The sequence below is a fragment of the Carcharhinus amblyrhynchos genome, chromosome 2 (assembly GCF_965287045.1).
Source record: "Carcharhinus amblyrhynchos chromosome 2, sCarAmb.v2.hapA, whole genome shotgun sequence".
Classification (NCBI taxonomy): Eukaryota; Metazoa; Chordata; class Chondrichthyes; order Carcharhiniformes; family Carcharhinidae; genus Carcharhinus; species Carcharhinus amblyrhynchos.
Genome location: NC_137325.1, coordinates 121,903,969 through 121,917,836, shown reverse-complemented (window position 1 = coordinate 121,917,836; position 13,868 = coordinate 121,903,969). Strand labels below are relative to the sequence as shown.

Here is a 13,868-nt window from a genome sequence, read left to right as displayed (position 1 = left end):
GTGCGTATTCCTCCTAAATTACGCCGCGTTTAAATGATACCCTGTCTTATGTGTACAGTACACGCTGCAAATCTGTCCCTTGATGCCATTGCTTCCAAATTTTCAGGTGGTGTGCAACTCGAGAAAAAAATTTATTGAAGGGAAGAAAAGTGAAGGTGTCACCCACAAAGCAGAAAACCTTAAAATGCATATAAATGGGGCACTTGGACGAATACAATAGCTTTCACACCAGGACGTAAACAAGAGGAAAAAGTCAATGAAACCTTCCAAACTGAAAGGAATTAAGTAACGAGGCAGAATTTATCTTTGTCAGTGTTGCGGGGAATGCAGCTGAAATCAATCCTGAGATTGATAACTTCCATAACTGATCCTATTTGTCATCAAAACCATCCCTGATGAAACCCCTCCTCCCCACTAAACTGAGAGCCTGCAGGTGAGAGTCTCAGGGTGTCAGGGCCTCACAGCGCCAGGGACCTGGGTTTGATTCCCAGCTTGGGTCACTGTCTGTGTGGAGTTTGCATGTTCTCCCTATTTCTGCGTGGGTTTCCTCCGGGTGCTTAGGTTTCCTCCCACAATCTGAAAAATGGGCTGGTCAGGTGGATTGGCCATGCTAAATTCTCCCTCCTTGTACCTGAATAGGCGCCGGAGTGTGGTGACTCGGGGATTTTCCACAGTAACATCATTGCAATAATTGTGACTAATCAATAAACTTTTAACCTTAGAATCTTCTGCCTCTGTCGTACTTGGATTCCAGCACTGCAGTGGCCTTTGTGTTGTTGCCTCATTTGTTGCACAAACTGGAGGGATGTTTGGCTACCTCTTCTGAAGACACAGCGTTTTCTGAAATCCTTTATTCCCCAGCTTCGACAGCGTCTCCTGGAAAAAAAACCCAGTTTTGAAAAATCTAGTTGTAATTTGTCTGAAAGAAATTCTATTGGGCATTTAAATTTTTATGCGGTAAATACTTCTAAGGTTATTTATGCATGCCTAATCTTTTGAGAAATTAATATTTTATACCAGTGCTTCATAGATGGGCTGTGGTGGGAAGAAATGGCATGTGCTTGAAGTATGAAACGAGCATTTTAGATAGAAAGCTGTAGCAATGAATTCAATACAGCCGATGGCAAATAGAACACTGACTTTACTCTGCCCAAATTACGTTTGTGATCAAATCATTACCAGAGCCGTTTTTAATAAATTTTGATTTTAAATATATTAAATTAGTTGCAAAAATTGAGTCTATGCAGGCTGTCTGTGGGGCTCATTAATTTTAACTTATTCCAGTCTTGGAAGCTGAAACTGTCCATCAGTGTGCTGTGAAGTGTTATGGGAACAGATGCAGTAAGTTCTCTGTGGTGTATGTCACTGTACCTGATCCAGGGTAAATAGGGGCCAACACATTTTCTCTTGTTTTTCAAAAAGGGAGATGTTCTGAAACCACAAAGGATACATACTCAAGATTAAGTGAAATCACTGTCTTGTGATGTATATGTCAAGATTCATCCTCATGACCCACTACATTCATACACGTATAGGCAACCAAAGACTCTCAAAAGCATGTCCCATTGCGCTGTATTTTATCACTGACCGAATTTACGCAGCATCAGTTGGCCAAATGGTTGTGGTAATTACTACAGCCAGTTCTTAGTGAGATTTCCACTTACGTAGTGAAGGATTCCTACATCTTTGCAAAGATTGCATACAATCTGCATATTGAAAGCAACATCTTGCCAATGTGCTCATTCGATTTTGGAAGCTTGTTTACTAAGATGCCAGTGAAAGAAGCCATCCACTTTTGCGCCACATCTCTATATCACAGCAACATAGACTGCCATTTTCTGAATCTCTATTCATTGAACTTGAGTACTTAGCAATTCATGCAGTCAAGTTCAGTTTTACTGACACAATGTCTGCCCAATAATTCGTGTAGATATGGGACCCCCTCTGAGTGCAGTACATAGTAACATTTTTGTTGGTTTTCATGAGAAATTTGTTTTTGGAATGAAGCTTATATTCTACTCTGTACATATTTCCAGTACACAGATGATATATACATCATTTTTGAATCTGCAGCTGTATGTAAGGATTTCCTTGTACATGTTGATGCTCTCTACTCCACACTCCAATTCACTTTTGAGGTGGAGCAGACTAACATGCTCCCTCTCCTCAATCTGCTAGCTGAGAAATCTGCTAACAAGTTCTTCACCACTGTCTCCCGCAAGCCTACCTTCACCAACCAATATATGTGTTGGGATCCATATAGCTCCACAAGCTACAAAATTGGCCTTATAAACAATCTTGCAAAGCCCTTGCCATTTGCCCATCAGCAATCTTGACACACTAGCACCACGTGGGATAATGGTTATCTGAGTCAGAACATTGTTGACTGTATTATATAAATGACCAGTGGGCCTAAGGTTGCCACTTTTGGTCTTGAAAAATACCTGATCTACCTCAAATTTTCCTGGAAAAGCAAAGTATATCACAAACTTGAACAACAGGTTAAGCAAGCCATTTCACACTACGACTGTGCAAATGGCATTTTCCAATGATCGGATACTGAGCCAGTCCAAAGAAACATGGGCATTTGAACAATGTTGTGGATGAATTGCAGTGCCAGAAAAGTACCAAGTACATCCGCCACCTGCCCCAATGATTGATTGATCATATAAAATAACATGGCCCTTTGGTTGTTTGTATTAAGCAGAATGCAAACCAAGCTCTAGCAACCCATGTTTGCAAAGACCAAAATAAAACCGTTAATATTACCTGCAATTGGGCAGGGTTCACTGAACAATCCTAAGTGTGCTAATAGCTACAGTGACAATCAGTTTAAGATGAACAGTCAAACTTGTAATGTGATACATTTACACTAGCTAGAAGTGACGTATTTTCACCTGCAAGGGTCCATTCTCTACAAAGAAAAGGAATATGCTCAAGCTATGTTCTTTGTCTGAATTACCTAAGAGCTTCAGAGCCTACAGTTTTCCATTTCTTTCTTCATGGTATTGCCTTGGCAAATTGGTGTTGACTTGCTAACCAATCAGCAGCCTTTTCTCCTTTGTCATAAATGGTTATGATCGTTTGAAATTTGGCATCCTCAAGTTTATTCTAATGAGTGCAAGATAAAAAAGCTATGGCTTCATGTCTTTCTTTTGATCAATATTTGAAATCAGTTTTATTATATCTATAAAGATAACTTCAAAGCATTGTCAGGGACATTTTGCCAATGATCTGCAAATCCTGTAGTCAAACCACAAGGATGTGCAATATTGCTGCAAATATTTTTTTAATTTCCTCAGTGGGATGCAGATGTTGTTGGCAATGCCAGTATTCATTGTTTATCCTGAACTGCCCTTGAGAAACTGGTGGTAAGTCACTTTCTTCACTGCAGTCTGTTGCAGTTTTGCACACAGTGATGTTAGAGAGGGAGTGCCAGGAACTTGACCTAGCAACATTGAAGGGACAGTAATATAGTTGACTTGATAGGGGACTTACAGGTGCCACTGTTCTGTGCACCTGCTGCACTTGTCCTTCCAGGTGGTTGACATCATGTGTCTAAAAGGCATTGTTCAAGTAGTCTTGATGAGTTGGTGCAGTGCATTTTGTTGATGGTACACATTGCAGCCATGTCCCATCAGTGGTGAGACAGTGAATTGAGGGAATGAATGTTTCAGTGGATGAGGTGCTGATTGAACAGGCTGTCTGTCATGTATGCTGTTGACCTTCACAAGTGTTGGTGGAACTGTACTTCTCCAGGTAAGTGAAGGGTATTCTTTCACCTAGCTAACTCATGCCTTGCCACATTGTTAGATAGTATATGTGTTGTATTGTCAGATAGTGTCTGTGTTGTAGCTTTACATGAAGAGCTTTGGTAAAGGTGCAGCTAGTTCTCAGTGGGTGTTCTTGAAGCCAATAGCCTTGCTGTATCCATTGAGCTCAGCTGTGTCTTGCTACTATTTGGAATGAATTGGAGAGCTCACCCCATGACTTCCATTGACCTCAGTTGATTACAGGGTGGATTTTGTCAAGGTAGGGACTTGGGAGGTCTGAATGATCTACCATGGGAAATCCCACAGGAGGGGTGAAGGAGATCAGTGTTTACCTGTCTAATTTCTTGTCACTGCCTTACCCCCACCCTCCCCAAAACATCATAATGACTACTTATCTTAAGGCAGGTTCCACAAATGTCAAAAATGTGGGCATTCTTGCTGTCCAGTTTGGTAATTTTGCTTTTCAGCTGGTCAGTTGGATTTGTGTGAAAGCAGTGTGTAATCGTACTGTGAATTGGTATGAGTGATGATGAATTTGATGATAATTAGCTTGATGAATCCATTAGTTTGATTGCATTAAATATACATTGATGAATAGATTTGTTAGTATAGTTGTTGAGTGGTGCAGATCTCTTTCTAAATTTAGTGGTGAAGGTTCTCTGTTAGAATGGCCATGAAAGCCCTGTGTATTAATGTGTTTTCCACATTGAGTTTGGTTGCTGGGAGAAGGGGATAGTGAACTTGGTATTGGATGATTGTTTCTCAAACTCTTGCTTCTGCTGACCATTTAAGTGTGTCAAAGACACAATGGACCACCTACTGTTCTTTATCTGCTTTCCGTTACCATCATCAGTATTAATGGGATTAATAATGCTGCTTTTGATGAAAAAGTAATGAAGTGATATCTAGTTCTAAGCTGGAGAGCTTCGGTCTCACATCACGTTTTCAGACCCACAAACTTTGCAAATTCAGTCTCGCATTTGTATGTTGCTGTGATGTCAGTACGCATATTAGAGTGGACTGGTCAAATTCAAGATACTCGGGCTGCTCATCAGGCCAAAAGTCCATCAAACTTTTTTTGCTCATTGCCAGCTTTGGTAACTCATCTGATGCAAGTTCCACAAGTTTGCCAAGCTATCATCATCAGCGATGGGTATTGACTGCTTCAATTCAGACCTCATGTTGCTGCTGCCAATGGTTCAACTGTTTGGACGCGTGCAGATAGACCCTTTGACCATCCAATCATTGAAGCACTGTCAGTATAAACACTGATGCGTTGGGTGGAATTTTCCAGCCGTGCCCACACCGGAATTGAAAAATCCCGCCCAATGCCAACGGACCTTTCTGTGGTCCACCCCTCACCCGCTACGATTCTTGTGGCAGGCAGAATAAAAAAAAATTCACCTCATTGTGTCTAATCCACTTTATTTTTACCAACAGAATTGTTCAGTGTCCCAAAATAGCTTGGCCTATTTTGTTGTTAAGCAGATGTCGGCACAACAAAAATTCATCATGTACTTTCCTTGAATTTTCATACTATTTTAACTGTTGAAATTTACACTTCACCTTACTGAATTTTGTTTAATTTATATAGATGTAACAAACATGGGTGGCACAGTGGTTAGCACTGCTGCCTCACAGTGCCAGGGACCTAGGTTCGCTTCTGGCCTCGAGTCACTGTCAGTGTGGAGTTCGCACGTTCTGCTCGTGTCTGTGTGGGTTTCCTCCCTGTGCTCTGGTTCCCCCCTGCAGTCCAAAGATGTGCAGGTTAGGTTGACTGGCCATGATAAATTGCCCCTTAGTGTCAGGGGGACAAGGAGGGTAAATATGTGGAGTTATGTGGCTAGGGCCTAGGTGGGATCACTGTCAGTACAGGCTGAATGGGCCAAATGGCTTCCTTCTGTGCTGTAGATTCTACGATAATCTTGTGAAACATACAATATTGTTGCTCATACTAATAACTTGTGTAGGACATGTGGAAGCTGCTTTTGATGAGTGATGTTCCAGATTTAAATGCGTTCTCTTGTATGGCCTCAGTTACGCCATTGCAGTCAGTGATTTGCATTTTGGAACAGCCGGAGAACCGTCACGGACCATGATAGCCACTAACAGATTAGTGCGTATGGCAGATTTGTAAAAAAGTCCCAGTTTGCTACCCTGCTCATTCTTTCATTAATTTCAGAATTTTGTTAGTAGTTACCAGAATTAGAGCAAACTTGAAATGGAATAATGCAGTGGAGGAGCCCGTCTTAAATGTAAAGTAATACCCTTTTATCCTTTTTAAACTTCCTCTGTCCCTTATCCTCAAGACAATAACTCTTGCTGGGGTACAGTTGGCCCTCTGGTGCCTTGCAAAAGTTCTGAGCCGCGACTAAGTGGCAATAGTTTAATCCACTTGGGGAATAATCTAGCCTGTATTGTCCCCACCTGGTGTCCTTGTCCATTTCCAGCAGGATTTATGGGATTGAGATTGGTGGCAGAAATTTGACTTAATTTCCCCCTCCTTGTCTCGAAGAATGCTGAGGCCAATTGTAATGTTACAACACCAGCTAACACAGGAGAAACTCAGAACTGAAGATGAGACCTCCTGGTGGTCTAGCTGGATGAGCATCTGAAGATATTTGCAACTGTGTGTTATCATTTTCTATTTCTGAGGGGAAATTGAAAACTTTTGCAGTAACTGTTTCAAAACCATCTCAGCAGAGCTCCCCACAAAATGAAAACTCTACGTGTAATGGACACGTAAGTGGATATCTTTCATTGCACTATGTGTGAAAGACATCCTTCCCGATTTCATATGCTAGTCATAGAGTTGGTAATGCTTGTTTTAAAAATAAATAATTCCCAGTCATTTGAAATGGTTTATGAAGGAAGTGCATTACATTGGCAGCATTACCTCCCTCATCTTTAGCAGTTGAAAACATAAATTTATGTAGTCTTTCATGTCCTCAGCATGTCTTAAAGCACTTGCAACTGATAGCTTATTATGGAGTGCAATCACTATGATTTTATAGCTTTTGATGATTAGAAACAGATCATGATTAAAAAATGGTAAAATTATTTTCTTCTCCATCAGACATGCCACTTCATGTGAGACGCAGCAGTGACCCTGCACTGATTGGCCTTTTGTCTTCTGTAACGGGACCTAACCTTAATCCAGCGGAGCCCTCGCGCAAAAACCCTACCCGTTGGTCTACGACACCGGGCTTTCCAAAGCCAAGCCAAACATCCAGCAGCCTTGACAGAAAAAAGGTGGGTTCACAGTTTTGCTCTTAATTCTAGATTGGGAAGAAGCAAGGACTCACACTTGCATTGTGTCCTGGGGTTTCCACAACACTCGACAGATAATGACATTCTTTTCTTGAATTACTGTCACTGTCGTGGTTTTGGTAACATGCAGCAAAAGACCCACACCACTCGATTTTCTTGGACTCGGATATTGAATTTTCCAGTGAACTTCTAACTAAATAAAATTAATAAGATGAATACGTTACCTGAATTTTTTGAGGGCGTTTTAAATGAATAAAAATCTGTATTCTTGAAAGGATGGGAGGATGCGCAAGTACGATTTACTTAATCACAGTGGATGATTTATACAATTATGATAACACTGCTTTAAAAATAGTAATGTAATAAATTGTTGACAAAATGGTGATGCATATTGACCCCTTGATGATAAATTTACTTTCAAAAATATCACTTTAGTAATCCTACTTCAAAACCTAATAGCTGTCAAGCAGACTCTAACCTTGTGCAGTGCTTTTCCTTCATTCAGTGCCTGCTGCTTTTGAAATCTACAGCTTTTGTATCCTACATGTTTTATTTTTTGCTTCCAATCCTCTGATTGAATCAAGTTCTATTACAGTGGAACCTGCCCTCACGTCTGCAGTGGAGGCCTTTTGGGAAAAGCACAACATGTAGCCTTGTTCCAATTGCATTCTTATGTAGCTTCCAATCGTTAACATGCCTTAAAGTGTAGCAATCAGTTGGTTTGAAAATGTCGGAAGCGCTTCAAAATTTTATAAGGCAGCAATAAAAATGATTTTGAGAATCATCAATGCTGTTAAAATGCAGGCACTTAGCTGAGGTGGCTAGGAGGTGCTGAAATAGTTCAGATGATTGACTGTAAATTCCGTTAATTATAATGGAAAGAGGTGCTGTATGGGAGTCTCGCTTTTAGTTACTTACAAAACACAATCTGCATAATGGAGGTTCCATTATAAGGACATCAGAAATAGGATGAGATGGTCATTTGAGCCTTTAAGCTTGCTTTGTCGTTCAATATGATTATGGCTGAGTTTGATCTCAGTGCCACCTTTGCTAAAATATAAGTGTTATGAATAGGTAGAACTGAAGTGTAGCTGAAAAAGTGGTTGTTCAGTTTGAGCTAGGTGGAAATTATTCATTAATCTATCCAGTAGACTTGTTAATTAATAGAGGTTGAAGAGCAACTTTGGTTTGGGGATAAGAATTTTTTTTTCTCCACTAGACTCATAGAATCTTGCATATTACATCATGGAAAGAGGCCATTTAGCCCAAGATGCTGCCAGTTTTGCAAATAGGGGATGACTAATTGCATTCAACCACCTCCTTTCCTTTAGTGTCATTCCATTTAAAACATGCACTATATTCTGCCTTAGTAACCAATTGTGACAAAAAGCATTTCATAATCTCTTAAAACTCTGTGTGAAAAAATTTTCTGCCTATTTTATCATTTTCCTGACAATATTTCTTACTCGCTTCCAAATTTCTCATTGATTCATCACTCAAGGAAAAGCTTTATTTTCGCCTCTCAGAGCCTTCATACTTTTGAAAACCAGATTAATGTCTCCCCAGTGTTCTCTATTTTGGTTAAAATAAATCGAATGGTGGCTTCTTTCTGAAACCTAACTTACTTTAGTTGCTGCGAATGTGCTGAATTATCTACTTTTACATAATTCCCAGGTCAGCAATATCAGTCTAATCATAGCTTTGACGTAGATAGCCAATTTGGTGACTTGCCAGTGTAAATTTGCTGCTTAAATCTCTTACCCACTTCCAGTCTCCTGTTGCCTTCATAGCCCTGTTTACATGGAATGAAAATTGATTTTCTTTAATTATGTGTATATAGGGTAAATACTCTTTCTCCACTGCATGCCCTCAACCATTTGCCCGTGAGATCAGATAATTGAATTAAGACTTTCTAGACTCTAGTCAAAAGACATGAAAACTGAGTTTGGCAGCAAGTTCATACTATGAAGGAGGGTGTTTGCACTTGTTTAGGGACTGATGGGTCTTGATCTTCTTTACCTTGAATAAAAGTTCCAAACGTGATGTGTTACTTCAAAGACAGTATCTTTGCTGGCACTGGAGAAAACGGTCTCCAGTGACTATCAGTTCAACTTGAATAAGTCATCAAAAAGTGCCACAAGTCCACACTTAGTGATGATTGTGTTCCTGAAAATCATCACTTCAAATGAAGTACGGCTTTCCATAGGAGTCAATGCTAAAGCCAGAGTTAGGTTTCCAAGGACGATTGTTGCACAGAAAATTTAATTATGTATTGAAAAGCTGTACCATACACCTGCAGCACTGCACGTTCATTGCTGAAATAATTTGCATAATAAATCACTGAATATAACAAATTTAAATGAGATGATTGCATACAATAACTGATTTTAAAATTGCTGCTTTGCAAATTTGTAACAGGTTCCTCAAACACGTGTACTGTCCAGTACAGTATAGAGCTGTAACTCAGTCCAGCAAAGAAAGAACAAAGTCCACAGAGTTCCTCAACTAATACAGGATATAGTTAAAAAAACAGTTTTCAGTTAGTGAAGGTGGATACTTGAAAATGCAGCAAACTAAATGAGTAGATGAGTAGAGTAATGACGACAATCACAAGGCATACTGTACTCAGAATACTGGGCCTGATCGTACAATGGTGTCCTCACACAATATATAAAAATTAAATACAAGGTAAAAGCAAGCCAATTAACAATACAAGACTTTCCAGTTAATCTGTCATTAGCAGCCACAATGTGCATAAAGTGTCCTGAGATAGTGACATTTTGTAAACATTGGGAGTGTCTTTATCCTACAGTGCTTGCCGTAGCTCCGTGATAGCACCCACATGCCAGAATTGTAAGGTCTTGGTTTCAACCTTGTGTACACTTGTGCATATAGTCTAGACAAGCAACTCAGTGCATTACTAAGGGAGTGCTCCCTCGAAGGAGACACCATCTGTCAAAAGTGCTACTTGTTGGTGTTGCCTGTTTTCTCCCAAATTGCTCACAGCAATGCCTAAGAGATCTGTTCTTGGCTTTGAGGATTCCTAAGCAATCCTAGCCTAAGTTTACAGATCATCTATAACTTGCTTTATCACCAGGCACAATTCATCAAAAACCTGTATGGGGGAAAAAGCTCACCACCACTGGAGCAAGATCAAATAGGATTCTGTATATCGCGACTGCTTTACTTTAGGGTTGCATAATAACAACAACCTGTACACTCTGATGCATCTCGAGTTTAATGCTGTGTCTGGATGGCAATCTGAAGTGTGTGAACTTGGGCTTAATTCAAAATAAAAGCTTATTGGTTGCCCGCTTAAGAAGTTCAAACCAAAATAATTACCTGTCACTGTGTTTACTGAATTATACAGAAAGAGACAACGCAGCGGAATCCAATGAATGGACAGGACAACTACAGGAGTTTACCAAGAGATGCTGGCCACTGGTCAAATCAGTTTCAGCGAGACAATGCTCGATCTTCTTTAAGTGCCACTCATCCTATGGTGGACAAATGGCTGGAACGGCAGGAGCAGGTAATTTACTGAAATCTATTCCAAGAAATATCACCAATTCAGTGTCTTTGTGAACAACGAAATCTGCAGGTGCTGAAAACCTGAAACCAAACAGGACATGAGAGGAAATGTCTGGTAGGTTCGCCAGCATCAGTTAACCTGCCTGGTATTGCAGACCCTTCATTAGAACTTGCATCCTAATGTTGACATTTACACAGATTCGCTGTAGACAGTCCTGGTAACTTGATCCAGCTACATGTGTGTGAATAATGATGTGGTGTCTGTGGCAGAATTTACCCACAAATCCAGCCTCTGCCATGAGTTTATATTGAGCAGAAATCAAAAGGTGACGTGAGTTTGGAAAAATAATTCCTGCCTCTCTCAGCAACATCCTCCCATTATCCTGGCAGTGTGAGGATATGGCCAGTTTATAATCTACTTGCAGTGTTATGCAACTTTCTACTTCATTCAAAAGCAAACTGTTCATTAATGTCATCCTGTCCCTAGCCTACTGCTGAAATAATTAAAATAAAGCTTCCATTGTAGTGAAGGAAGTGCAGTGTTATGGGCTGGATTTCTACACAGTACATTGTAAAGGTCACAATGCTTTGTGAGCAATCAATTTGTATCTGCTATTTTTATTTTGCAATAACAAAGGCAGTCTCTGATGTGTCATCATTAAGGTTTCCATTATCTCAAGGAGCAAAATTTGTCTATCTTCATGGCACTTGGAAGATTGTGGCCATTTCTGCAGATAGAGTATTGTGCGAAATCTAAATTTTACGCAAAATTTAAATTTTATGCGCAAGTAATAACGGAATGAAGTAAAAGAAAATGAATGACTCAGTTATGTTTAAGCCCCTTGTGAAATAGGGCTATGATGTCTCTTGACTTTATAAGGGTTGCTGCTGGACATGGGCATATATATGTATGGTACAGTCGGGGTTCCAGATTGGATTTCCCTGCCCCCACAGATAGCAAGATTCCTGATTTTAGCTTGCAATTAAGAGGCCTGCAGCCACCTCCTGAGAGGCACAATATCATCTAGAACTCTGGTTGGGACTTGGTTTTGTATTAAGGTTATAGCCCTGAACTGGGTGCTTCAGTGCTTGGATTTTGCACAGAAAAACTGGCTGACTTGACCCAAATGGAACGTTCGTGCAAACGCAGCAGCACACTCGCCTAACCCTCAGCTAAGTGTTTCTAAATATTCCCTGTGCTAAATACAAAATGGTGGTAAGCACAGGACTGGAAAGAGCTATTCTATTCCTGGTGAGTCTGCTGATACTGGAACTCTGTTGTGACCTCATACCACTACTCAGATCCCTTCATAATCCTCTTTTTTGATTAATTAGCCCTTTTCCTTTTGTACTATGTTCTGGTCTTGATTTCAATAATTTGGACGGAAGAATCCCACAGTTTATAACCTTTGGGCTATGAGCCTTCCATTTCCCTTGCCCTTTGGTTCTTCCAGTTATAATTTTCAATCTCCATCCTCCCATTTTTCCTTTCACCCACCAGTGGAAGCAATCATTCACTGCTCACCCACTGTACTGTTCTCAATTTGCAGTCAGCATTGACCTAATTAGCCACATGATTGCTGTTCCTGATTTCACTGAAAATGCTTGATCCCATGTTCTACCCTATTCTCAATACAAATGCCAATCTTTTTCCACATTGTGTTACCCAATTTCCCCAGCCCCCTCACTCTCTAACCCACCAATCCTTAATCTCATTCTTTCAGAGCCCTATCTCCGAGCTCCGATTTTGCAGTCCAGTTCTCCCATTTATCCTCCAAACTCCTTGACATCGCCCTTCCCCTCTGAGGCTATGGGCAACATTGCTCAGAATATTCATGTCTCATTCTGAGCGTTTCCCACACAACCTGATAGAGTTGGTATTATGGTGGAGGTAGGGGACTGAAGAGCCACAATTTACCTTTGATTCCCATTATTATTTGAGCAAATTACTAAAATTGATTACTCATGCATTATTTTAACAAATTCATACTGGCTTTTAAGTTTATGAACGTTTAATCGATTGGACTAACTCTATTCTACAGTCTTACTGGCGACTGCAGTGACAGAGGTGTGCAGGTTAGGTGGCTGGGCCATGGTAAATTGTGTCTTGGGTATCCCAAGATTTGTAGATTAGATGGATGAGCCATGGTAAATGTGTGGGGTTACGGGAATAGAATGGAGGGTGCGCATGGGTAAGATGCTCTGTGTAGTGAGTTGGTGTCGACTTGATGGGCTAAGTGGCCTCTTTTTGCACTTTAGAGATTCTGTGATATCACACAGTGAGAAGAGAAATTAAACATGCATTTGATACTACACACTTGCAGTCTGTGCACGCATATAATCCACATGGCGTAATTTAACAGAGAACGTTTTTATAATAGATTTCATTTGCAAAACTCATATTGGTGTGTGACTTCAGATTTTGTACTGAGAAACTTCAGTTTACTGAAATAAGTTTCTGCAATTGGTTTGTTTAGGCTCACTGACGGATTGGAAAAAAAATTACATTTTTTCCTTCAACTGGAAATTTTTGGGAATTTGTGTGTGTGTGTTCCTATCAGGTGAACTGTGTACGTTACGTGTGGTTTTGGCCAGCCACTGAGTCATGATATTTCCTAGCAAATGAGTGGCACCTTGGTGTGGATCCCGTATGTGTGATTTGAAATAATGCTTGACAACTGCAAACTTTAATGGCTTCAGTCTCACTCACTCTCAGTTGACTGCCTTGTGCAAATATTTTGTTTGGTGGTATTATATGTGTGTATTTTTCCACATTTCACTTCAAGTATTGCTGTGATTGCCTTTTTGCAGCTGTTCAAAGGAAAGAAAACCTTGTTTGTACACTCGAAAAATAATCTTCTAACACTCCATTAGTTATGGACAAGTGACTCGTGAACTGTCTGGAATGTATTTAAGGGTTCATGTAACTGTTTGTCAAAATGAAGCTGTGTTGTCAGTAAACCCCACCTGAACCCAGAAGGTGTTTGTGCAGGTCTTCACTCATTTTCAAAGTATCTCCTACATGACTTATTGTATAGTCCATGTGGTTTGTGCATTAAAACAAATATGAATTTTGCAATGGTTGGCATATTTCTTCAGTACGAAGGAAAACTCAGTATCTGAGGGCACATATCCCCAACTATCACTGCAAAGTTATTTTCTTTGGTATGTTAGTGTATTACAGCAGTACTCCCTGGTCATAGGTCTAAAGTTCAGTGTCTTCTGGACATAGAGGGATATTGGGGCAAAAGCAGGTATATGGCCTTGGGTTGCAGATCAGCTTTGATCCCATTG

At 40.2% G+C, this 13,868-nt stretch overlaps 1 protein-coding gene across 8 annotated transcripts in view; it reads left to right on the top strand.

Moving 5' to 3' along the window:
* Positions 1 to 13,868, top strand: part of pard3aa (par-3 family cell polarity regulator alpha, a) — an 800,310-nt gene that overhangs the window by 389,902 nt on the left and 396,540 nt on the right. For all 8 annotated transcript variants that reach the window (XM_080212204.1, XM_080212186.1, XM_080212194.1 and 5 more), the window contains exons 4-5: positions 6,850 to 7,025; positions 10,414 to 10,575. In XM_080212204.1, coding sequence (XP_080068330.1) covers positions 6,850 to 7,025; positions 10,414 to 10,575 — 338 coding nt within the window. The remainder of the gene's footprint in view (positions 1 to 6,849; positions 7,026 to 10,413; positions 10,576 to 13,868) is intronic.